This window comes from Monodon monoceros, unplaced genomic scaffold (assembly GCF_005190385.1).
Source record: "Monodon monoceros isolate NGI ecotype Baffin Bay Population unplaced genomic scaffold, NGI_Narwhal_1 Super_Scaffold_20, whole genome shotgun sequence".
Lineage (NCBI taxonomy): Eukaryota > Metazoa > Chordata > Mammalia > Artiodactyla > Monodontidae > Monodon > Monodon monoceros.
The window spans coordinates 64307506-64332766 of NW_021703777.1; the positions used below are offsets into that span (position 1 = coordinate 64307506).

General features: G+C 41.8%; 1 protein-coding gene across 4 annotated transcripts in view; it reads left to right on the plus strand.

The window, feature by feature from the left end:
* The window catches only part of LNX1 (ligand of numb-protein X 1), a 140544-nt gene that overhangs the window by 101834 nt on the left and 13449 nt on the right, over positions 1–25261 (plus strand). For 3 of the 4 annotated variants that reach the window (XM_029235260.1, XM_029235261.1, XM_029235263.1), the window contains 2 exons: positions 510–881; positions 20714–20848. In XM_029235260.1, the coding sequence (XP_029091093.1) occupies positions 510–881; positions 20714–20848 (507 nt within the window). The remainder of the gene's footprint in view (positions 1–509; positions 882–20713; positions 20849–25261) is intronic. The other variant, XM_029235262.1, reaches the window with a different exon arrangement.

Sequence of the window (25261 nt, forward strand, 5' to 3'; positions counted from 1 at the left end):
ACACACAGTAGTGGGGCCTGGAAGTTCCAGTACAGGTGATCCAGGGAGAAAAATTCATCAGGAGATGTTTGGAAAGAAAATGCCAACTCAGTTTGATTTAAACAGCAGTTTAATGTAATCATTAATCAGAAATTTTCTTTTCTTCTTTTGCCTTTTCCCACTTTTTCTTCCTTTTCCTCCCCCCTTCAGCTGAAAAATAAGTTTAGCAAGCAACAGAAAGGAGGGTTAGGACTATATAAATAAATTCAAGGGCCTGTGTAAGGACAAGACTGAAGAAAGATGGTGTCTGCTGAGAGAGAGTTGAAAAGGTGTGCAGCTAATACTCAAGGAAACCGGGTTACAAGTCCTGTTGGAAGATGGGGGTATTTGGACGGAGAAGAAGGTGATAGAGCAGAGTGGTCCTTCAGGAAGGGCCCCAGTGAGTCTGTGGGCTGGGCCTTTGGGGCAGGGTTGTGGCCGGTGGAGTGGACGGCTCGGTCGCTGCAGATTCTGAGGTCCCCTTGCCCTAGGTCAACGGGATGGACATTGGCAACGTACGGCACAACTATGCCCTGCACCTCCTGAGGCAGCCCTGCCAGGTGCTGTGGCTGACGGTGCTGCGGGAGCAGAAGTTCCGGAGCAGGACTGATGGGCAGCCCCTGGACACCTACGGGCCCCGGGATGACAGTTTCCACGTGATCCTCAACAAAAGCAGCCCGGAGGAGCAGCTTGGAATAAAACTGGTGCGCAAGGTGGACGAGCCTGGGGTGTTTATTTCCAACGTTCTGGATGGTGGCGTGGCAGACCGACACGGTCAGCTGGAGGAGAACGATCGTGTGTTAGCCATCAATGGACATGACCTTCGGTACGGCAGCCCGGAAAGTGCAGCTCATCTGATTCAGGTGGGTCACGGGTCATTACAAGATCCCAGTCAGCAGTTGCCATCATGATTAGGAACACTCATCACCCTGACCCACCTACCCTGTTACTACCCCGTGTGACATACAGTGCCTCCCTTTCGAGGAGCTGAGGGTGGAGGGCCAGGGAGGAATATTACTGCAGCCAATGGTGTGTCTTGGGGTCATGGCCATTCCGTTGGTGTTGCCAGTCATCCAGTCTTGACTGCAGGTAAACACATTGGGCGAGGTGTTGCAGCCTCACCAGGTTAAGATCACTCAAGGTCAGCGGGGTTGTGTCATCCCTGTACCTAGTATGATAGTCATAGACCCAGGGCTCACTTAGATGTGTTCTGGACACTTCCAAGACATCTGGTTGTACCAACTCCTGTAAGAAGCTGTGCCATGTGCCCTCCAGGGATCCTGTGGACAAGAAACCACTGTAGGATTGGCTAAGGCTGAGCCCTGTCTCCATGGCTAAGTCCGGCCCCCTTCGAAAGCCCAAGGGAACTCAAATATGAACCTAAGGAAGTCCCCCTATAGGGGAGGCATACAAATTATCATTAGTCAGGCAAATAGAGCTCACGATAGCCTGACATTAGTTCAAACTAATTCACTCTCCTGACAGGCGCGATGTTACCAAGCCCCAGCATGCATCCTGTTGACTTTGGCTGGGTCACCATGAGTTTTTCTTTTTGTTGTTGTTTTTCATTGAACTATAGTTGATTTACAATGTTGTGTTTCAGGTATACAACAAAGTGATTCAGTTTTACATATATATGTATAATTTATTCTTTTTCATGATTCTTTTTCCTTATAGGTTATTACAAAATATTGAGTGTAGTTCCCTGTGCCATACAGTAGGTCCTTGTTGGTTATGTATTTTATATATAGTAGTGTGTATATGTCAATCCCAAACTCCTAATTTATCCCTCTCCCACCTTCCCCTTTGGTAACCATAAGTTTCTTTTCTACGTTTGTGGATCTATTTCTGTTTTGTAAATAGGTTTATTTGTATTTTTTTTTTTAGATTTCACATATAAGCGATATCATGATATCTGTCTTTCTCCGTCTGACTTCACTTAGTATGATAATCTCTAGATCCATCCACGTTGCTGCAAATGACATTTTTTTCATTTTTTTATGGCTGAGTAATATTCCATTGTATATATGTACCACCTCTTCTTTATCCATTCCTGTGTCGATGGGCACTTAGGTTGCTTCTGTGTCTTGGCTATTGTAAACAGTGCTGCAATGAATATTGGGGTGCATGTATCTTTTAGAATTATAGTTCTCTCCAGATATATGCCCAGGCATGGGATTGTAGGATCATATGGCAACTCTGTGTTTAGTTTAAGAAACCTCCACACTCTTCTCCATAGTGGCTTTACCAACTTTCATTTCCACCAACAGTATATATAGGAGGGTTCCCTTTTCTCCACACCCTCTCCAGCATTTATCGTTTGCAGATTTTTTGATGATGCCCATTCTAACTGGTGTGAGGTGATACCTCATTGTAGTTTTGATTTGCATTTCTCTAATGATTAATGATGTTGAGTATTCTTTCATGTGTTTGTTGGCAATCTGTATGTCTTCTTTGGAGAAATGTCTATTAGGTCTTCTGCCTATTTTTTGATTGGGTTGTTTATTTTTCATCATGAGTTTTTCTAATGTTCTCTGAGCTTCCAGCTTTATTCCTAGAGAGACAGGCTTTGTTCTGGGCTCTTGTATTCTAACCCTTTAATCCACTTCATTTAGCCAAAATGTATTAAGTTTTTGCTGCTTGCCTAGCCCTGGATTAGGTGCAGAGGACAGGGAGATGATGACCTCTTAGGCTGGTCTCCCAAAGGAGTCCACAGCCTAGTAGAGGAGGTGGACTTTTTCTAAATGACTGCCATGTGGTATGACAGTGTGTAATGGTGAAATTAAGTGTAGTGCTGGTGTAGACAAAGGAGAGTTTTTTGTTTTGTTTTGTTTTGGTTTTTTTTTTTTTTTTACTGAGATGGGGTCTAGAAATTCTTCACAGAGGAGGAAATTCTTGAACTGGGGTTTTGATGGATCAGCAGAAGTTCTCTAGGTGCATGAGGCAGAGAGGGTCATTCTAAGGAGACACAACACAAAAGAATGTTTCCCCAAAAGCCAGTTAGGGAAATGGTTAACACCTGGAGAGTGGTATACATTTTAAAAGCAGCAATAGATAAGGCAAGAGTGGTAGGCAAGGGCCAGATCATGTAGAATTTTACAGGCCATGATAAGGAGCTCAGACCTTACCCCCAAGGCCATGAGGTGTCATTGGAAGGGTTTAAGAAAGGAAGTGACATGACTTTCTAGCAAGATCTCTCTAGAGTTAGTGGAGAGCTGATAGGAGAGGGGCAAGACCAGAGGCCTTGTCTTAAGATGCATTTGCAGTTATCCGGCACATCATGTCAGCTTCCACTTAGTGACTGAAGTATTAATTCTTCAAGTATAGACAGAGTCAGCAGCAGTAGCTGACTGGTCCTTGTACAAAGTTCCATGGAGGATGACATTCAGAAGACAAAGCCTACTCTCAAGGACTTGATCATCTCAGTACAAACAAATCTCCCTACCCTTGGGTTCCAGTCATGGAGCTCTTCCAGGTGTCGGCAACTCTTTTCACTGTCGTATGTGTGGTATCTTATCCCTCTTTTTTGAGGAGAACCAAGCAGCGGATGAAATTATTGTCATTTTAAAGGTGGAAAGCCTGAGGCAGAGGGTGCAAGGGGACTTACCCTGGTTCCTCCATCTACTAGGACAGGAAGTACATGTGGTGCTTTGGTCCCCAAGCTGGGACTTTTCATGGTGCCCCAGTTCCAAGGTGATTCTTAACCTGATGACCATCCATCTGCCCTATGGGGCCTGAGGTCACGCCCTGTGGAGCCGGGGGAGCACAAAACCAGAGTTACAAGAGACATTTCCCTTCTGGAGTTTATGCCGTCTATTCCCAAGTTCACATGCCCAGCTCCAACTTCTTTGAACACCACACTTGCATAGACAGCTGCCTACTTGGTATCTCCATGTGGCTGTCTAAAAGGCATCTCAAATTTAATGTCCAAAAGTGAATCCTTGACTTCTCCCCGCTCCACCCCTTTCCAGACCTGCTCTTCCCCTCAGTCTTTCCTCATCTCTAGAAATGGCACCACCATTTTCTCAGTTACTTGGACCAAAAAGAATCTTTACTCTTCTCCATCCCCAGCCTACAATTCATCTCTCACCAACTCCATGGCTTGGATCAGCCAGGCCACCATTATCTTTGGTCTAGGCCACTGCAAGAACCTCTTAACTGGTGTCCTTGCTTCCATATTCCATGCTCCTCACCTCTCTCTCGACTCAGCAGTTAGAATGACCGCTTTACAGAGTCAATTCCACCATGTCGCTTTCTTGCCCTCAGCTCTCGACGCTTCCCAAGACACTCAGATTAAAATTCCAAATCCTTACAGTGGCCTGCAAAGCCATGCTAATCTGGTCTTTAGTTTTCTCTGCAACCTCATCTTAAGCGGGCGGGGAGGGGGGGCGGATTTCTGGTATTCTCCCCCTTGTTTAACCATGCTCAGTCACACTGCCTTCTTGCTGTTCCTCAAACATTTTTAAGAACTTTCTCAACTTAAGGCTGATGTTCTTGCTGTCCCTCTGATCAAAAGACTCTTACAAATGTTTATATAACTCCTACACTTCACTCAGGTCTCTCCTCACCTGTCACCTCCTCAGAGACACCTTCGCTGACAATCCCACTTAAAGTGGCATCTCCCACCCTCAATTCTCAATTCTGTATCCCCTAATCTTCTTGATCTTCTTTTTTTGGCCACGCCACGCGGCTTGTGAGATCTTAGTTCCCCAACCAGGGATCGAACCCATGCCCGCTGCATTGGAAGTGCTAAGTCTTAACCACTGGACCACCAGGGAAGTCCCTAATCTTCTTTATCTTCTACCAACAAATTATTGTATTATTACCTGCCAATCTAGCATAGTATAGTACAGTAGAGTATTATATCTCAAGCACTTAGAGATATGCCTGGCAGTAATAGGCACTCAATAAATATTTGAATGAATAAGTTTAGTCAAATTATAAAAATGTATAATTATCTATAATTCACACATTAATTCCATCTCATAGGGATATTTTTTGTCAAACCATTTACTGAAGAACAAGCACCAAATCCACTTTTACATTATTTGTCCCCAAGGTAGAACTCTACTTTTTGTCGCCTTGAATTTGCTCAGTTATTATTGGTTGAGCACCTTCTAAGTGCCAAGAGGTGTGTAGTACAACGGTGAACAAGACTGACACAGTCCTGGCCTCTTGGAGCTTGGAATACATTCCCACCTCTCCTCAAATACAATTAAGTCAGCACTGAGCAGGTGGTGTAGCCTGTATGTGCCAATGGGTGAGAACAGGATATAGACAATGTTTTTGAAAATATTAATCCATGGAAAAGGAAAAGCCCTTGGTTTTTTCTTTGTGAAGAAACTGCACTCTATGCATGATTTTCTTCTCCTTTAAAAGCAGACTCTTGGGTGATCATCAGTTTTTTTTCCCTGTTACACTTGTCAACTCCCTCTGCAGGTCAGTCAGTGCAGCTCACATTCTGAAGATGATCTGCCAGCTATCCTTCCCAGTAGGTGAAAGAAAAACTCCCTTTCTCACGTCACTTGGAAAACTCTTGATTACATATGACATTCTACTTTTGTGGATTAGTAACAGAAGAGGAAACTATTTTTTCCCTGAGAAAGTAAATTTATGAAATAAAATCTTGCCTAACAGTGGAATTTCCTAAAAGATTCTTCTGCTTACCAAACAAAGCCAGTGTGCTTTATAGGCAGAGGAAGAGGAGGGAGAAAAAAAAAACAAGCTCGGGCAAAACTAGTTGGAAAAGAAATGGAAAAGGTAGAATGCTGGGCAAACTCAGTTAAGCGACCTCAAGCATGAATTTTATTTATGAGATACTCGTAACACACACCAAGCTGGGGCGATTAAACTAAATGCCCTTCAAAAGCTGAGACTCAAATTTCCAACCAGTCCTTGGCTGCATTGGCCTTGTGTGTCCACTGCATGAATCATATTTGCCTTACAAAGAAATTCCCAAACAACATGTCCTCTTGGTCATGTTTTCTCCCACAGTCCCACACATTCTGCCTTTTTCTACATTATTTCAGGGAAAAGTTATTACAGAGAAGCCACAACTGTTTTAAATTTGACCAGCTTTACATATGTGGAGCCCTAACCTTGGCTTCTTCAGCAGCAGCCCTAAGGGCCAGGCTCCAGAGTTAGACAGATGGAGAGTCGCACTCCTCTCAGAGACAAACGTGATGGAGACAGAAGCTTCAATTATGGGGCAATTGCCTTATTTAGCAACTTAGTACAACTTTATATTTCTCCCTTGTCAATTTAAGCTTTTTGACTAAAATCTCTCTACGAGAGTTGTTGAACTGTCTGGTGTCATACCTAAAATAATAGAACAAAGATATATGGGCCAAAGGTTTGAGACCCTAGGGTGGAAAAAGACATTTCAACATCCCAAACCTGGGAGGTTCCACATATATCTACGCAATATTCAATATGAGAATGATTTCTGCTGAGAGCTATGCCTGTTTTGAGATGCTCTCATCTACCTGCAGTTACGGATCAGTGAATTCGTATTTAGGAGTTCAAATATATACAGTTAATAAATGAAGAAATCAGTGATGGATTTCAAATTTGAGTATCTCTTTTTTGTGTCTTTTTTTCTTAGCCAGCTTCCCAGACTTGATGCAGAAGTTGAAATAATTCAAAGCCATTTGCAGAGGTTGTGATACAATGGGTTTTCGTTAATACTGGCCCGTGTGATTTTTTTTCCCCTCACATGAATTAATATTTAAATGAGAATTTACTTCACCAAAGAACAATTGACAAGCAGCTTCTTCAGACTTTTTAAAGAATGTGATAGGCCTTTAGACAGAGCCAGAAATTAAATAATGGACTACTCCATTGCTTACATTTGTTCTAAATACGTGATTCCAGCTCATGAGTTCTGGGGCAGAACTTTTGTCCCCTGGAGCCAGTAAGAATGGCCAAGAAATAAGACCTGACAGTTCTGTGTGTGTGTGTGTGTGTTTTCTAATAGACTAGCACAGCTAATATAAAATCGAATCCCTATCTAAACAAATTTTCTTAATGCAGTATGGTAGTAAATTTAATGCACATAAGACTAAACAGTTTTTTTAATTTTAAAAACATTCTCTTGAGCTGAATTCTTAGAGTCCAAATGATTTTTATATAGGGCTCCAAATTCCATGCATTCATGATTAAAGCATGACTTGCAAAACTGTTCAGCCTTTCGACTCAGAATTTTATGAGTGAATCTCCTGCCCAGCTACACTCCAAATATTAGGAGATCTTGAAACTTCACTACCCTTCTCCAACTCTCATATTCCCCTACATGATTTTGTTCTGTTTTTACCACGGAACAGAATCAGAGTAACTTCCAGATACCATAAAAGAAATGGTGTTTGAGAACTTAGGTCATTCTGCTTACTCAGGAATTAATTTCTTATTTTGAGCTTGTCACTGACATCTGTACGACCCTGTATAAGTCAGACTGTCATCGTTAATTTCTTAGCACTTATAAGATATGCTTCTGGGAACATAAAGATGTACCTGGAGCTAAAGTCTAGTGGGAAAAATAGATCAAATTGCTGTCTCAAATCTTCTTTTCTACCCTTGTCAAATCCTAAGGTCCTATTCAGCACTTTTCCTCAAACCCTCCTTAATTTCCCTTTTCCTTTGCCAGATTCTGGTCACCCTTAACTCACTAAAGTAGCTGCTGCCTCTCCAGAGAAGATACAATTCTTTTCAGAATGTACCAGGCTCTATGTATGCCAGGTGCTAAAGTCTCAGTGGTGAGCAAGTCAACACACACCAGATTTGCTTTCACTAAGCTCATTTTATAGGGACTAGCAACAAACAGCACACCATCAGCTCATCCTAGAGTTGTAATTCTGGAGCCCTAACTTATTGCTTAGTGAGACTTTTTTTTTTTTAACTTCTTTTATTCCAGTATAGTTGATTTACAATGTTGTGTTAATTTCTGCTGTACAGCAAAGTGATTTAGTTATACATATATATTTTTTTCATATTCTCTTCCATTATGGTTTATCACAAGATAATGAATATAGTTCCCTGTGCTATACAGTAGAACCTTATGGTTTATCTATTCTATATATAATAGTTTCCATCTGCTAATTCCAAACTCCCCCGTACCCCCTCCCCCTTGGCAGCCACAAGTCTGTTTTCTGTGTCTGTGAGTCTGTTTCTGTTTTGTAGATAAGTTTATTTGTGTCATATTTTTGATTCCACATATAAGTGATATCATGTGATATTTGTCTTTCTGTGTCTGACTTCACTTAGTATGATAATCTCTAGGTCCATCCATGTTGCTGCAAATGGCATTATTTCATTCTTTTGTATGGCTGAATAATATTCCATTGTATATATATACCACATCTTGTTTATCCGTTCATCTGTTGATGGACCCTTAGGTTGCTTCCATGTCTTGGCTATTGTGAATAGTGCTGCTATGAACATAGGGGTGCATGTATCTTTATGAATTACAGATTTGTCTGGATATATGCCCAGGAATGGGATTACTGGATCATATGGTAATTCTATTTTTAGTTTTTTGTGGAACCTCCATACTGTTTTCCACAGTGGCTGCACCGACTTACATTCCCACCAACAGTGCAGGAGGATTTCCTTTTAGTGAGAGAGATTTCTCTTTCTCAAATGTTCTCTTGCTCACTGGCAGGACCGTTAGGCAAGTGTTTTGTTTCTGTACCTGATTGTGCAGTATGTTGCCATGTCAACAGGAATGGCTGACAACTTTGTTATTTTTCTAACATATCAGTGGGTAACCCTGTTCAGATGCCTCCTGTTGTCTGTATTGCCAGGTAGGGTCCGTGTGCCACATGTGATCTCAGAGCCAGGTTGCACTGCTGTGATGTGTTTCACAGCAGCGTCTTGGGAGCTTCCCTGTCATCTTTCAGTTATGCAGTAATAATGAAGACAGACATCTATGGAGTTCTTGGCTCCATAGGACACAGAGACAGTCCCTGTGCACAAGTGAAATGGCAAAATGGGAACTCCATCAGTGAGGTCCCAGGTGTAGCTGGTCCATCCAAAAAAAGTCCCTGCTCTGATGGTCAGACCAGGATTTGTCTTCTAGGTCCAAATCTCGTATGCACACCCAACTCAGCTTTTTTACAGCGAGTCATCAAGAGTTCATCAAGTTTTTGTGGGGACTTGAAAACATGTTAAATAGTGAAGAAACTAGGAATACTTGACCTGGAAAGGAAAAGAGATCAGGGAGGGCAATGAGAGCTATTTTCAAATAGGCTTGTCGCATGGAAATTGATTTGGGGTTGCCCGAGAGGGCATGACTAGAACCAATGGGCAAGCAAGGGAAAGACAAATTTAAACTCAACCTAAGGACAAACTTGCTAATTAGTGCTGTCTAAAAAACTTGCTTATTAGTGCTGCACTGCCTTGGGACACAGTGAGTTCCTTGTCATTGGAGGCACTGAAGCATGAGCTGGGTGACAACACGGCAAGGATTTTGGAGTGGAATTAAAGCACAAACTACAGAGGAAATGTTGGATTAGATGATGTCTGCCATCTCTTCCGTAGTTGTGGCTTCCTGGCTGTGTGCAACCAGTGCTCCACAGTTCCCCGGGGCTTGGTGAGCACAAGATAGATGAACTGAAAATGATACTTGAGCCCTAGCTGGAAGGGGAGCTAAAGTGGGGCAGCCCCCAAAGTTTCAGGAAGAACCATCCCCACAGTTAAAGCTAGGCTGTCTCACTCTGGGATCCTTGGAAAAGAAACGAGTGGAGAATGCGGATGCGGGATGAATTTTTTTAAAGAAATGGTCATTAAGACCTCTGATGCTAAGGCCTGAACCAAGATGGCAGAGTAGAAGGACGTGCTCTCACTCCCTCTTGTGAGAACACCAGAATCACAGCTAGCTGCTGGACAGTCATTGACAGGAAGACACTGGAACTCACCAAAAAATATACCCCACATCCAAAGACAAAGGAGAAGCCACAATGAGACGGTAGGAGGGGTGATTTTGCAATCACAGCAAAATAAAATCCCATAACTGCTGGGTGGGTGACTCACAGACTGGAGAACACTTATACCACAGAAGTCCATCCACTGGAGTGAAGGTTCTGAGCCCCACGTCAGGCTTCCCAACCTGGGGGTCCGGCATGGGAGGAGGAATTCCTAGAGAATCAGACTTTGAAGGCTAGTAGGATTTGATTGCAGGACTTCGACAAGACTGGGGGAAACAGAGACTCCAGTCTTGGAGGGCACCCACAAAGTAGTGTGTGCGTCGGGACCCAGCGGAAGGAGCAGTGACCCCAGGGGAGACTGAACCAGACCTACCTGCTAGTGTTGGAGGGTCTCCTGCAGAGGCGGGGGGTGGCTGTGGCTCACTGTGTGGACAAGGACACTGGCAGCAGAAGTTCTGGGAAGTACTCCTTGGAGTGAGCCCCCCCAGAGTCTACCATTAGCCTCACCAAAGAGCCCAGGTAGGCTCCAGTGTTGGGTTGCCTCAGGCCAAACAACCAATAGGGAGGGAACCCAGCCCCACCCATCAGCAGTCAAGTGGATTAAAGTTTTACTGAGCTCTGCCCACCAGAGCAACACCCAGCTCTACCCACCACCAGTCCCTCCCATCAGGAAACCTGCACAAGCCTCTTAGATAGCCTCATCCACCAGAGGGCAGACAGCAGAAGCAAGAAGAACTACAGTCCTGCAGCCTGTGGAACAAAAACCACATTCACAGAAAGATAGGCAAGATGAAAAGGCAGAGGCCTATGTACCAGATGAAGAAACAAGATAAAACCCCACAAAAACAACTAAATGAAGTGGAGATAGGAAACCTTCCAGAAAAAGAGTTCAGAATAATGATAGTGAAGATGATCCATGACCTCGGAAAAAGAATGGAGGCAAAGATTGAGAAGATGCAAGAAATGTTTAACAAAGACCTAGAAGAATTAAAGAACAAACAAACAGAGATGAACAATAAAATAACTGAAATGAAAATTACACTAGAAGGAATCAATAGCAGAATAACTGAGGCAGATGAACGGATAAGTGACCTGGAAGACAGAATGGTGGAATTCACTGCTGCAGAACAGAATAAAGAAAAAAGAATGAAAAGAAATGAAGACAGCCTAAGAGACCTCTGAGACAACTTTAAACGCACCAACATTCACATTATAGTCGTCCCAGAAGGAGAAGAGAGAGAGAAAGGAGCTGAGAAAATATTTGAAGAGATTATAGTTGAAAACTTCCCTGACATGGGAAAGGAAATAGCCACCCAAGTCCAAGAAGTGCAGCAAGTCCCATACAGGATAAACCCAAGGAGAAACACGCCAAGACACATAGTCATCAAGCTGGCAAAAATTAAAGACAAACAAAAATTATTGAAAACAGTAAGGGAAAAATGACAAATAACATAAAAGGGAACTGCCATAAGGTTAACAGCTGATTTCTCAGCAGAAACACTACAATCCAGAAGGGAGTGGCATGATATACTTAAAGTGCTGAAAGGGAAGAACCTACAACCAAGATTACTCTACCCGGCAAGGATCTCATTCAGATTCGATGGAGAAATCAAAAGCTTTACAGACAAGCAAAAGCTAAGAGAATTCAGCACCACCAAACCAGCTGTACAACAAATGCTAAAGGAACTTCTCTAAGTGGGAAACACAAGAGAAGAAAAGGACCTACAAAAACAAACCCAAAACAGTTAAGAAAATGGTCATAGGAACATACATATCGATAATTACCTTAAACGTGAATGGATTAAATGCTCCAAACAAAAGACACAGGCTTGCTGAATGGATACAAAAACAAGACCCATATATATGCTGTCAACAAGAGACCCACTTCAGACCTAGGGACACGTACAGACAGAAAGTGAGGGGATAGAAAAAGATATTCCATGCAAATGGTAATCAAAAGAAAGCTGGAGTAGCAATATTCATATCAGATAAAATAGACTTTAAAGAATGTTACAAGAGACAAGGAAGGACACTACATAATGATCAAGGGATCAATCCAAGTAGAAGATATAACAATTATAAGTATATATGCACCCAACATAGGAGTATCTCAATATATAAGGCAACTGCTAATAGCTATAAAAGAGGAAATCAACAGTAACACAATAATAGTGGGGGACTTTAACACCTCACTTACACCAATGGACAGATCATCCAAAATGAAAATAAATAAGGAAACAGAAGCTTTAAATGACACAATAGACCAGATAGATTTAATTGATATTTATAGGACATTCCATCCAAAAAACAGCAGATTACACTTTCTTAAGTGTGCACGGAACATTCTCCAGGATAAATCACATCTTGGGTCACAAATGAAGCCTCAGTAAATTTAAGAAAATTGAAATCATATCAAGCAACTTTTCTGACCACTATGCTATGAGATTAGAAATGAATTACAGGGAAAAAACATAAAAAACACAAACACATGGAGGCTAAACACTATGTTACTAAATAACCAAGAGATCACTGAAGAAATCAAAGAGGAAATCAAAACATACCTAGAGACACTGACAATGAAAACACAACAATCCAAGACCTATGGGATGCAGCAAAAGCAGTTCTAAGAGGGAAGTTTATAGCTATACAAGCCTACCTCAAGAAACAAGAAAAATCTCAAATAAATAATTTAACCTTACACCTAAAGGAACTAGAGAAAGAAGAACAAACAAAACCCAAAGTTAGCAGAAGAAAAGAAATCATAAAGATCAGAGCAGAAATAAATGAAATAGAAACAAAGAAAACAATAGCAAAGATCAGTAAAACTAAAAGCTCGTTCTATGAGAAGATAAACAAAATTGATAAACCATTAGCCAGACTCATCAACAAAAACAGGGAGCAGACTCAAATCAATAAAATGAGAAATGGAAAAGGAGAATTTACAACAGACACAGCAGAAATACAAAGCATCCTAAGAGACTACTATAAGAAACTGTATGCCAGTAAAATGGACAACTTGGAAGAAATGGACAAATTCTTAGAAAGGTATAACATTCCAAGACTGAACCAGGATGAAATAGAAAATATGAACAGACAATCATAAGAAATGAAAGTGAAACTGATTAAAAATCTTCCAACAAAGAAAAGTCCAGGACCAGATGGCTTCACAGGTGAATTCTATCAAACATTTAGAGAAGAGCTAACACACATCCTTCTCAAACTCTTCCAAAACATTGCAAGGGAAGGAACACTCCCAAACTCATTCTATTAGGCCACCATCAGCCTGATACGAAAACCAAAGATACTACAAAAAAAGAAAATTACAGCCCAATATCACTGATGAATATAGATGCAAAAATCCTCAAAAAAATACTGGCAAACAGAATCCAACAACACATTAAAAGTATCATATACTATGATCAAGTGGGATTTATCCCAGGAATGCAAGGATTCTTCAGTATATGCAAATCTATCAATGTGATACACCATAGTAACAAATTGAAGCATAAAAACCATATGATCATCTCAGTAGATGCAGAAAAACTTTTGACAAAATTCAACACCCATTTATGATAAAAAAAAACTCTCCAGAAAGTGAGCGTAGAGGGAACCTACCTCAACATAATAAAGACCATATATGACAGACCCACAGCAAACATCATTCTCAATGGTGAAAACATGAAAGCATTTCCTCTAAGATCAGGAACAAGACAAGGATGTCCACTGTCACTGCTATTATTCAACATAGTTTGGGAAGTCCTAGCCATGGCAATCAGAGAAGAAAAAGAAATAAAAAGAATACAGATGGGAAAAGAAGAAGTAAAACTGTCACTGTTTGCAGATGACATGATACTATACATAGAGAATCCTAAAGATGCCACCAGAAAACTACTAGAGTTAATCAATGAATTTGGTAAAGTTGCAGGATACAAACTTAATGCACAGAAATCCCTTGCATTCCTATACACTAATGATGAAAAATCTGAAAGAAATTAAGGAAACACTCCCATTTACCACTGCAACAAAAAGAATAAAATACCTAGAAATAAACCTACCTAAGGAGACAAAAGACCTGTATGCAGAAAATTATAAGACACTGATGAAAGAAATTAAAGATGATACCAACAGATGGAGAGATATAGCACGTTCTTGGATTGGAAGAATCAATATTGTGAAAATGACTATACTACCCAAAGCAATCTACAGATTCAATGCAATTCCTATCAAATTACCAATGGCATTTTTTACGGAACTAGAACAAAAAATCTTAAAATTTGTATGGAGACACAAAAGACCCCGAATAGCCAAAGCAGTCTTGAGGGAAAAAAATGGAGCTGGAGGAATCAGACTCCCTGACTTCAGACTATACTACAAAGCTACAGTAATCAAGACAATATGGTACTGGCACAAAAACAGAAACATAGATCAATGAAACAAGATAGAAAGCCCAGAGGTAAACCCACACATCTATGGTCAACTAATCTATGACAAAGGAGGCAAGGATATACAATGGAGAAAAGACTAAGTGGTGCTGGGAAAACTGGACAACTACATATAAAAGAAAGAAATTAGAACACTCCCTAACAGCATACACAAAAATAAACTCAAAATGGATTAGAGACCTAAATGTAAGATGGGACACTATAAAACTCTTAAGAGGAAGATATAGGAAGAACACTTTGACATAAATCAAAGCAAGCTCTATGTTGATCCACCTCCTTGAGTAATGGAAATAGAAACAAAAATAAACAAATGGGACCTAATGAAACTTCAAAGCTTTTGCACAGCAAAGGAAACCATAAACAAGATGAAAAGACAACCCTCAGAATGGGAGAAAATATTTGCAAACGAATCAATGGACATAGGATTTATCTCCAAAATATATAAACAGCTCATGCAGCTCAATATTAAAAAAACAAACCACCCAATCCAAAAATGGGCAGAAGACCTAAATAGACATTTCTCCAAAGAAGACATACAGATGGCCAAGATGCACATGAAAAGCTGCTCAACATCACTAATTATTAGAGAAATGCAAATCAAAACCAGTTAGAATGGGCACCATCAGAAAATCTACAAACAACAACTGCTGGAGAGGGTGTGGAGAAAAGGGAATCCTCTTGCACTGTTGGTGGGAATGTAAACTGATTCAGCCACTATGGAGAACAGTATGGAGGTTCCTTTAAGAACTAAAAATAGAATTACCATATGGTCTAGCAATCCCACTACTGGGCATATACCCAGAGAAAACCACAATTCAAAAAGACACATGCACCCCAATGTTCATTGCAGCACTACTTGCAATAGCCAGGTCATGGAAGCAACCTAAATGCCCAGCGACAGACAAATATATAAAGAAGACGTGGTACATATATGCAATGGAATATTACTCAGCCGTAAAAAGGAACGAAATTGGGTCATTTGTTGAGATGTGGATGGAGCTAGAGACTGTCATACAGAGTGAAGTAAGTCAGAGAAAAACAAATATCATATATTAACGCATATATGTGGAACCTAGAAAAATGGTACAGATGAACCGGTTTGCAGGGCAGAAATCGAGACACAGATGTAGAGAACAAACGTATGGACACCAAGGGGGAAAGCGGCGGGTTGGGGGAGGGATCGTGGTGGTGGTATGAGTTGGGAGATTGGGATTGACGTGTATACACTGATGTGTATAAAATGGATGACTAATAAGAACCTGCTTTATAAAAAAAAATAGAGAAAATCTATTTATTAGGTTTATAGATGTGTGTAATTAAAAAAAAACACTACTGTTACCTTGAAAAGAAAAGATATTTAAGAAAATCGCTGATTGTTGGTGTTTTATTCAGTAAAATAACCAAACTCTTATTGCTTTTCATAGTTTAGCAGTTAATTCTCTTGGCTTATAGCTGGTATTGAAAAATCACAATCCCTCTCTCAGATTCCAGACCTGAGCCAGTCTTAGACCCAGATTCTATCAAATACAGTGGAGTCTATGACCTCTTGAGGATAGAAACTATAATGCCATGGGAAGAGTTATATAGCAGCAATTTTTTTCAATCTTCCCACAGAGTGACCTATGGCTGGGATATTCCTTTGAAGGGATAGGAAGAGTTATTGCATCTTGCACGTGACATGTAACATTCTATCATATACTACAGTGTCTTTGGAAATAAAAAATAAAACTATAATTATTTGTAAAAAAAAAAAAAAAAGACCTCTGATGCTAATGGCTGGAGCACTAAGTAGAGACGAACTCTGTAAATAGCTTATTATTATAAATCCAACTACAGCTCTTATCTCTGTAAGAAGAGGGACCTCCAGTCAAGCGGGTCTATACTATGTCATAAAGGGGGCCGTGTACATGGTCTGTCTGCTGAGGGCAGCACAATCTCAGTGCCCAACAGTCAGTTTGGAGTCCTCTGTTTTATGTGTTTGTGTAGAACTATACCCTGTGGCATTGAGGGGGCACGAGTGTGGTAGCTCTTAACTTGATATTTTATGAAGCTAATATATCAATGCCGTGACCAAACCCACATGAATTACAGTTTACCAAATGTTTTTTTTAAGCATATGCATATATATATGTATATATATATATATATACATATATATATGGTTAAAAAGCAGCAAATGCTAGAGTACATTTGGTTTAACTCCAATCTTCCTTCGCAAATGAATAGGTAGAGCCTTTGGCTACGTCACACCTTGAAGTACAGGTACCCTATCAACTCTTACTCTGCCCTAGTTATTACTGGCTAAACAGCCACCGCATGGACCCATGCAACACTGGGTCAGTACAAAGTCTCACTGGGCTCCAAAGCACAGCTCTGCAAAATGCCTCTCCTGGCCCCTTGTGCAGTGGCATCTTTGATTCACATCTCTCTGTGAAGCTTCTGGTCCGTGTTGCATCCTGCAGTTCTTATGAACCATAGTGGATTTTGTAGAGAAAAGAGCCATTTCCAAGGTGAACGCGATGGAAGACGCTTGCCCTGTGAGGCATTAGTGTAGCGCTCTCAGGCCCTTCCTTCCAGCTGTAAGAGATGGGATCGTATTATTTTGAAATGGGCTAAATATAAGTGAGGCTGCCGGCCTATGGCTGCCTTCCGTGACCTCTGCTTACTCCCATCGTATAAACATTATAGGCAGTTTTGAGTCAAATCTCAAAAGCGCAGAGAGAAAGTCATCAAACAAAACAAAGACAAGCCTTTCCATGAGAAATGCTACTCGGTTTTAGCCCTCTGGTTTTCTCTGAATATGAGATTTGTCCTGTTTTTTTCAGCTAGAAGCAATTGGTCCCACCTCAGGAGACTCCTTTGTGTGCTACCCATCTCTCTTTCCTGGCCCCTGCTTCTGACTCTCCCTGAAGTAGGACAAGCTCTCTGCAGGCAGGAGCCATGTTCCCAAGGCTCTTAGTGCAGTGGCTGGTCCAGAGCAGGCACCTATCAGCCACAGGGACAGAATGTTTGTAGAAGAGACCTGCCAACAAGCGGAGGTCCACAGGGGAGAACATAGAGGCCATCAGAATCCCTTCCCCCTAGCCAAGGAAAGGAGAAGAGGGAGTTAATGCTTGGGCTCTTAGAGTAGAAAGAAAATGATACAGCAGCCAGGCTGTGCAACTGGTAACCACTGTGTCCAGAATTTGTCTAAATCTAGAATGTTTCAGGGAGAGAAGAGAAGAGAGGAAAATGTAAAAAGGATTTACCTCTAGCCTGGTCTGCCACTTGAAATAGTCACAGTTGTTAAACAGTCCTTTTGCCCAAATTACAGCATCCCAAGAAATGCAAGAAAGATGCTGTGCTCCCTCTTCCTTTGAGTGTCTGTTATTTTTTTTAAAATTTATTTTTGTTTGTCTATTTTTTGGCTGCGTCGGTCTTAGTTGCGCCATGCGGGATCTTCACTGAGGCATGCAGAATCTTTTGTTGCAGCGCCTGGGCTTCTCTCTAGTTGTGGCGTGTGGGTTTTCTCTTCTCTATTTGTGGTATGTGGGCTCTAGGACACTTGGACTCTGTAGTTGTGGCACATGGGCTCCAGAGCGCGTGGGCTCTGCAGTTCGCAGCACACAGGCTCTCTAGTTGAGGCACGCGAGCTCAGTAGTAGTGGCCTGCGGGCTTAGGTGCCCCATGGTGTGTGGGATCTTAGTTCCCCGACCAGGGATAGAACCCGTGTCCCTTGCATTGGAAGGCGGATTCTTTACCACTGGACCATCAGGGAAGTCCCGAGGTTTGTTATTTAAATGACAGGCCTGCTGCCCCCATCTTCCTGGCACAGATTGTGAGAGTATGAAATAAACAAGTTCCTGCCATTCTGTCCTTCATTCAGTCTTTCTGTGACTCCCCTCTTCTCACACTCACCCCACACTCACACCGGTGGAAAGAAAGGCTATCTGGTGCTAAGGGCCATTTCTTGACACTGAATCCAGCTGTTGCTGAGAATTAGAGCCAGGATAAACACATTAGCCCATTTTCCACCTTCAACTTCAAATGCTTGGTAAGAAAGCATCAAATAGAATCTCTCTGAGAGCAATTTATAAGGTGGCTGGTAAGAGCTGGGGATCCAGCCTTGCAGGGAATTTATTTCCAAGTAAGTTGATACCAGGGCTGATTATTGGGGTGTATTCCCACCAAAGTCAGCATTTGAAAATCCAGTGAGAAATTCGTGCTGGAAAATGTGAATTAAATAGCTCTTAGGCTACTTCTTGGCATTTGGGATTTTGCCTAGCAAGTTGATTCAGTATGTAAAAGTCTCAGATTTTCTCAATTATCATGAGCTGGTTGGGCCTGCCACTGCTGCTGGTCCTGAATGAACATGGTACAACATGTGGACCTGGACACAAACCCACCGCACCACCGAGATCCTTCAAAACGTCGGAGTTTCCCTGAAGATAAGGAACACATCTGGGCTCAGCAGTTGAAGTTTTGACTTGAATGTTTGCCGCTTCTTATCTTTTAGTAATTTTTCCTTCAGAAAGTTCCAACTGAGATAACCTCATTTGGATAAGTGAGGCCTACGGTATAAAGAAAGAGACAGTTATTACAAAATATTCTTCCAAGAACTCAGTTTAGTTGGTTAATACCATAGTTCTTCATGTCAGCTTACTTCATTATTGTTTCCTGGGCTTGTTATTTTTATCCTGTTATGACACAGGCTTTATATGTGATGAGAGAACCAGGGAATTCAAGATAGGCAAATGAGCAGAGGAAGGGTATGTAAGTGATGACTGGGCAGGGCAGCAGAGGTGATGATGTGAAGGAGAGTGAGTGAAGGACTTAGACTTTCTTTGTAGGGTTCCTTACATTTATGTGAAATGAGTCAACTCTCCTGGCCCACCATCCACCAGGATGTTTACAATAGACACTGCACTTCAGCAGGTGTTTTTAAACATTCATCTAATGTATAGCCACCCAACTGATGACCCCTAAGCTTCTTCAAGAGATCGCCGAGAAGAGACATTAATATAAGAATGTAAAGTCATGAAGGTTTGGGCTGGACAACTGTGGGGATTTGATCTATTAGCGGGTTCTTATTGCTTAAGGTTTTAAGACAAGGTCCCTGTTCCGGAGAGTGCGAGTGAGTTATGGGTCATGGGAAGGAAGCTGCAGAGAGGCAGGAAGCGAATATCTCCACTCCCATTGTCTGAGCCCAGGGAGAAGAGCGTGGACTTTCCATGGCCTCCTTTCACGACCTGACTTGTCCATGGTATGACATCCGTGCCTGTGAAGCAAGAGGGCAGGCAGGCCACTGTCCATCTGTGCTGTGATGCTGAGCCATCTGGGGATGAGACGTAGAGGGGAACTCCTAGAACTTATTCCTCTCTTCTCCGCCTTCCTTGTCCTCAAACCTAGCCTTTCCTGGCTTCTAATCAAATCTAGTCATGACTTAGCCATGGTCAGCTTTTACTCAAGTGACAGGGAGGTCAGCAGACTACTTCATCTTGGACCATCAGGGAGCCTTGTTCTGGACGTTTCACAGGTCCAAGGTCTAGTCTATCTGGCCTGCAGATCTGGAACCTCAATAGTCAGCAGTTCTGGAATAATGACCCACACTCTCAGACACAAGTGAAACTCATCTGTGGCAGAGAGCCAATAGGTAAATTTATGGTGTGGAATGAACCTTCCTAATAATCAGTGCATTTGCTATTTGCAATGCTCTGTCCAAGTGTCAGGGTACATAGCAGAGAGGGCTAGTCATCACAATTAGTGGCTGTCACATAAAAAAGGATCAAGGGAAAGGCGTTTAATCAGGCTGCATTATAACCTGCCGTCATCCTCAGATTTCTGAAACGCTCATCCTTTCCAATGCCCAAATGTTTGAAACTGTCAGACACAGGATTCCTCTTCCTGCAGTGGTGGTGTTGCTGCCACCGACTCCATTTCTTTTTCTTTATTGTTTACCTGTGTCTTAGACCTTTGATCTGGGATTTGGGCTGGGCTACCACTTTACGCTGTACATTCTGTTCTAGCTGGAAAGTCCTACAGACATGGCTTGTGTGCAGTGGAGCCCATTCATTAAAAATAAATTAGCAATGTCCAACAGTGTCTTTTCAAAGACTGTTGAATGAGTCAAACCTTCCCTAGTTTTTCCCTTGAAGCGATGTTCATTACCCGATTTAGGGATAAAGGAAATAACTCAAGTTCTTGCTAAATTACAAAGCGGGCATGGCCATGGAAAATACTAGAAATAATTTTTTTTCATAAAAGTTGAACCAAACTCATATCTTGGTAAGCCACTGGTGCTGGGTGCTTTGAATGGAAGCTCAGAGTGGCTAACACCTGTGTCTTATCACACAGGCCAGTGAAAGGCGCATTCACCTCGTCATGTCCCGCCAGCATCGGCAGCAGAGTCCTGACATCTTTCAGGAAGCTGGCCAGAACAGCAGCGGCAGCCGGTCCCCAGGGCCAGGGGACAGGAGCAACACTCCCAAGGTGAGGCCCAGCCAGGATATGTCCACAGCTCCTGCAGGGAGCTCTTTCTTGGGAAGGCTGCATACTTGAACATTTTTAAGTGTCACCTCTGTACTTCATCACTTAAACACTATTTGACTTGTCTTGTAAAGTGGAAAGCCCCAAATCCCATCTTTGAGAACTGGTGAGATAACAGGTGTCTTTCATCCAAGCAGGAGAGAGGAAGGTGCGTGAGAGTTTTGAAACCTGATCTTGAAAACCAGGCCTCATATGGGGACCTAATTTCTAGCCTAAGCCAGATGGATGTCGTGTTTTTCCAACAGGCATTTTGTTTAAGGACTGCTCCCATTCACTTTGAAATGAAACAAGAGGTTTGCTTGGTTTCTAGTTTTTGAAGTTCCCAGTCTGCCTGAAAATTAATGATTCCCCTTTAGTAAGTTTGCTTTTGCAAGAAGGACCCAGGAAGATAATAAAAACACTTGAAGTTCATGTAACATTAGGGAGTGGTGGGATTGGGACAAACCAGAGAGCATATGTCCTTCTGGCGTTAAATTCCAGAAAAATTTTAAAACGCTGTGGATGAAGCGGAATGCATCTCTAGGCAGAATGCCTCCTTCAGGTCAGCAAAGTGTAGCCTATCTTTAAGTGAGGTGACGCAGCGCAATATGTACTTCTGTCATGGCTTTTATTAGAGGCAATACTGTAACCTCTCCATTTGGATGGGTATCTAAGCAACACAAACCTTGTTTAGTGCAAATTCAGAGTCCTGTAGCCTTGGCTTGGCATCCTGTTTTGATGGCAATGAATGATTGCCAAATGATTCTAGCCATCATTCCTCCTGGGACCTGGTTTCATTAAATCACTTGTCACTAAAATCTTATAGGTAGCCCATTCTTCTTGCAACAGAGATTAAGGAATGCCTACATTCTACATAAGGCTGTGTTTCAGTTTGGAATAACTCATGACTTTGAGTTTTTGAGCAGTGGATACAGAAACAGTACTCAAATTTTTGATTTTGGAATACCTCTGCTTTATATATTGTTAACTGCACAGCCTACAAAGCTATACCACCTCTCCTTTCGCCAGCCAGCCAGACAGCCATGCCCCATAAATCCATAAATTTCAGGTTTATTTACAATAAACAGTCTAGAAAAACCAAGTACCTCCTGCTAAAAACTTTTATGGATAAGGACTCCCTGGTGTCTTTTTGCTAATAGATACCATTAGTGTTTAAATTAAACCAATGGTATTTATTAATGGAAAACTAACTTATTAGCTCAATTAATTAAAGTTTGAATCCAATTATAGTTGAGTTAACTAGACCATATTATATTCTGCTTCATTACACCACCAAGAATGCAGCTTCCGCCAGCACTGTGGGCTTTATAATCCCTTCCGCCTAACCATCATGAATCATGGAAACAGCCTGGGTAATCTGATAAAATTTTTGCTGCAACCTCCTGTCATGTGTCCAGTTCCTGGAAAACGTATATAACAGACTGGCCTAGTGGGAAATTGTAATTATTTTCATTTTAATGTATAGTTCTATCTGCCTTCTGAAATGTACACACACACACTGGCATATTTAAAATTAAACTGAGACACATAGACGTTTGATGATTTAGTTTTTTATGATCCTGCTAAAGTTTTATTTAGGAAGCAACATGGCTTTTTGAAAGTAGGAGCTCAAATGATTCAAAGAAATACCAAAGAAGGCAAACCAAGATTTGTGAGACAGAGAAGTTTTTAGCCAATTGAAAAGTTAAAGAATGACAGGCATCAAATTTAGGAGTGTGGTTACCTCTGTGGGAGAGGAGAGGGAACGTGACCAGAGGAAAATCACAGAGGGACTTGAGCTGCACACAGAACCTGGATTTCTGATGCTGCGTTGCAGGGTACAGGGGTAGGTCATAATGTTCATCTTTATACTTTTATTATACGTCTGAAATGTTTTCTTTTAAAAATCCAAAGCAAACATTCCATAACGTATTTTAAGAGCTGAATGATGAGTATACAGGTGCCCATGATACTTTTTAATCAGTTTGAACTGTGTCATAAAAAATTATGTTTTTAAACATTAGGGAATATTCTGAGGTCTCCACAGTAGGGAAGGGGGTGGGGACAGAACACGGGTGGAAAAGAAGATCTCTGTCGTATGTAGCTCTTCTTCTCCCAACCAAAGTTAGGCAACTCTGGGTGTGAAGGGTTCGGGGGTCAAGGGATGATGACTTGGGTTTTTCTGTCCCTAACATGGATCTCTCTCTGGTGGGGAACTGAGTGGCTGTCAGAGGCACAGGGCACCTTGATTTGGGGTAGCCCAGACATTCGTGCTGAGCCTGTACCTGCTCGACAAAACATCCCTGTGCTCAGTGCAGCAAGACTGCTTGGTAAGCGCTGAGGAGGTGTGATGGAAAGACTCTGTCTCCGGGGACTTGTATCTGAAAGCATAGACAGCACATCTCTGCAGCCAGGAGGACATAGCTTTCAGCATTCAAATCTTATATGTCATGTATTTTATTTGACAGCGTTAAAGTTGGTTTGAGTTCTCTATTCAGTGAGACAAATTCTTTCTGGAATAATTGGGTAATTAATTCTTTCATGTGTGTTTTTCTGACCATCACCTGAAACTTGATAGATTAATTTATATCACGTGTTTAAATGGTACCTCTAAAAGCAGAGCGGTGTACAGGGGATAGCAAGGATTTAGGGTCAGACATCCTAGGTTTCAGCACTCAATCTTTCTCCTGCCAGTTGTGATTCATTGATCAAATTTTTTTTAATGGTGAGCCTCGGTTTGCCTGGCCTGACACATGGAAGTAAACAACAAATAATTTTTTTCTTTTCCTAAAGGAATATCTGGCCAGTCTGTACATTATTCAGGCAATATTTATTCATGACAAAATAATTAAGGCCTCAGTAACACTCCCTATTAACTGGAGTGGCAGGAGAGAAGCCAATGGAACTTCTGGAATATTTCATAGGATATGTCATTTTGCTGCTTTCACGTGAATTTAATAACACATTTTTTAACGAAAGTATTCTCAGATAAAAGCCGTATCTTCCATTTAACTGCATTTCTTTTAGCCACAGGTTTGCCGTATGTGGGCATTCTGACCCATTTTATAGATGAAGTCAGAGGAACCTGGAATGATTACAGTGTTATAAAATCTCTCGCTTATTACTATTAGAACCCCAATAGCGCTTCCCTGGTGGCGCAGTGGTTGAGAATCTGCCTGCCTATGCAGGGGACACGGGTTCGAGCCCTGGTCTGGGAAGATCCCATGTGCCGCCGAGCAACTAGGCCCGTGCGCCACAACTACTGAGCCTGTGCATCTGGAGCTTGTGCTCCGCAACAAGAGAGGCCGCGACACTGAGGTCCGTGCAGTGCGATGAAGAGTGGCCCCAGCTCACCGCAACTAGGGAAAGCCCTCGCACAGAAACGAAGACCCAACATAGCCAAAAATTAATTAATTAATTTAAAAAAATTATATAGAACCCAAATAGCAACAAACGATGTTCAAACTATCTACTAGAAAGGCAATTAAATTATTGGAATTTTTTTCACCTGGGTAAACGTTATAAATACTGTATTGCTAAAACCCAGTACTGGATGAATTGTGGGAAATTAGCATTTTCACAACGTATTGTTGAGATTATAAATGACAGAGCTGTTTCAAAGGTAATTTATCAATATCTATCAAAATGTTAAATGCTCAGGCTCTTTGATTTAGCAGTTATACTTCTAGGACATTAGCCTGAAGAAATATTTACACAAGTGCACAAGATATGTGTGTCTAAGGATATTCACAGTGACACTGTTTAATTTTGTGAAAGACTGTAAAAAACCCAAAAGGTCATTAATGGTGGATATGGCATATTCACACAATGAAATACTAGGCAGCTGTTCAAGAAGAGATAAAGTGTGTGTGTGTGTGTGTGTATATACATCATAAAAGATGTCCTTATTTTCCAGAGCATTCCATATGTGTATAAGGCATCACCTTGAGAGATTGACTAACTACCCCTACAATACCCCAGGCCCCCTAGAAATAATGGAGTTAAGCCCTTCTTTGAGAGCACAGGGAGTAAATGCCTTATGAATATCCCCAGGAACAAGCTGAAGCAGCAGGGCAGCCTGTTGGAGTCTCTGGGTTTAGAGATTTGCCCTGAGTTGGGGGCATTTCAGAACTGCCTGCATCTCCAAGCTGGGATTTTTTTATTTTTTTTATTTTTTTTACTGTTGTGGCATCTCCCGTTGCGGAGCACAGGCTCCGGACGCGCAGGCTCAGCGGCCATGGCTCACGGGCCCAGCTGCTCCGCGTCATGTGGGATCTTCCCGGACCGGGGCACGAACCCGTGTCCCCTGCATCGGCAGGTGGACTCTCAACCACTGCGCCACCGGGGAAGCCCAAGATCTTTTGAGAGATATTTGTG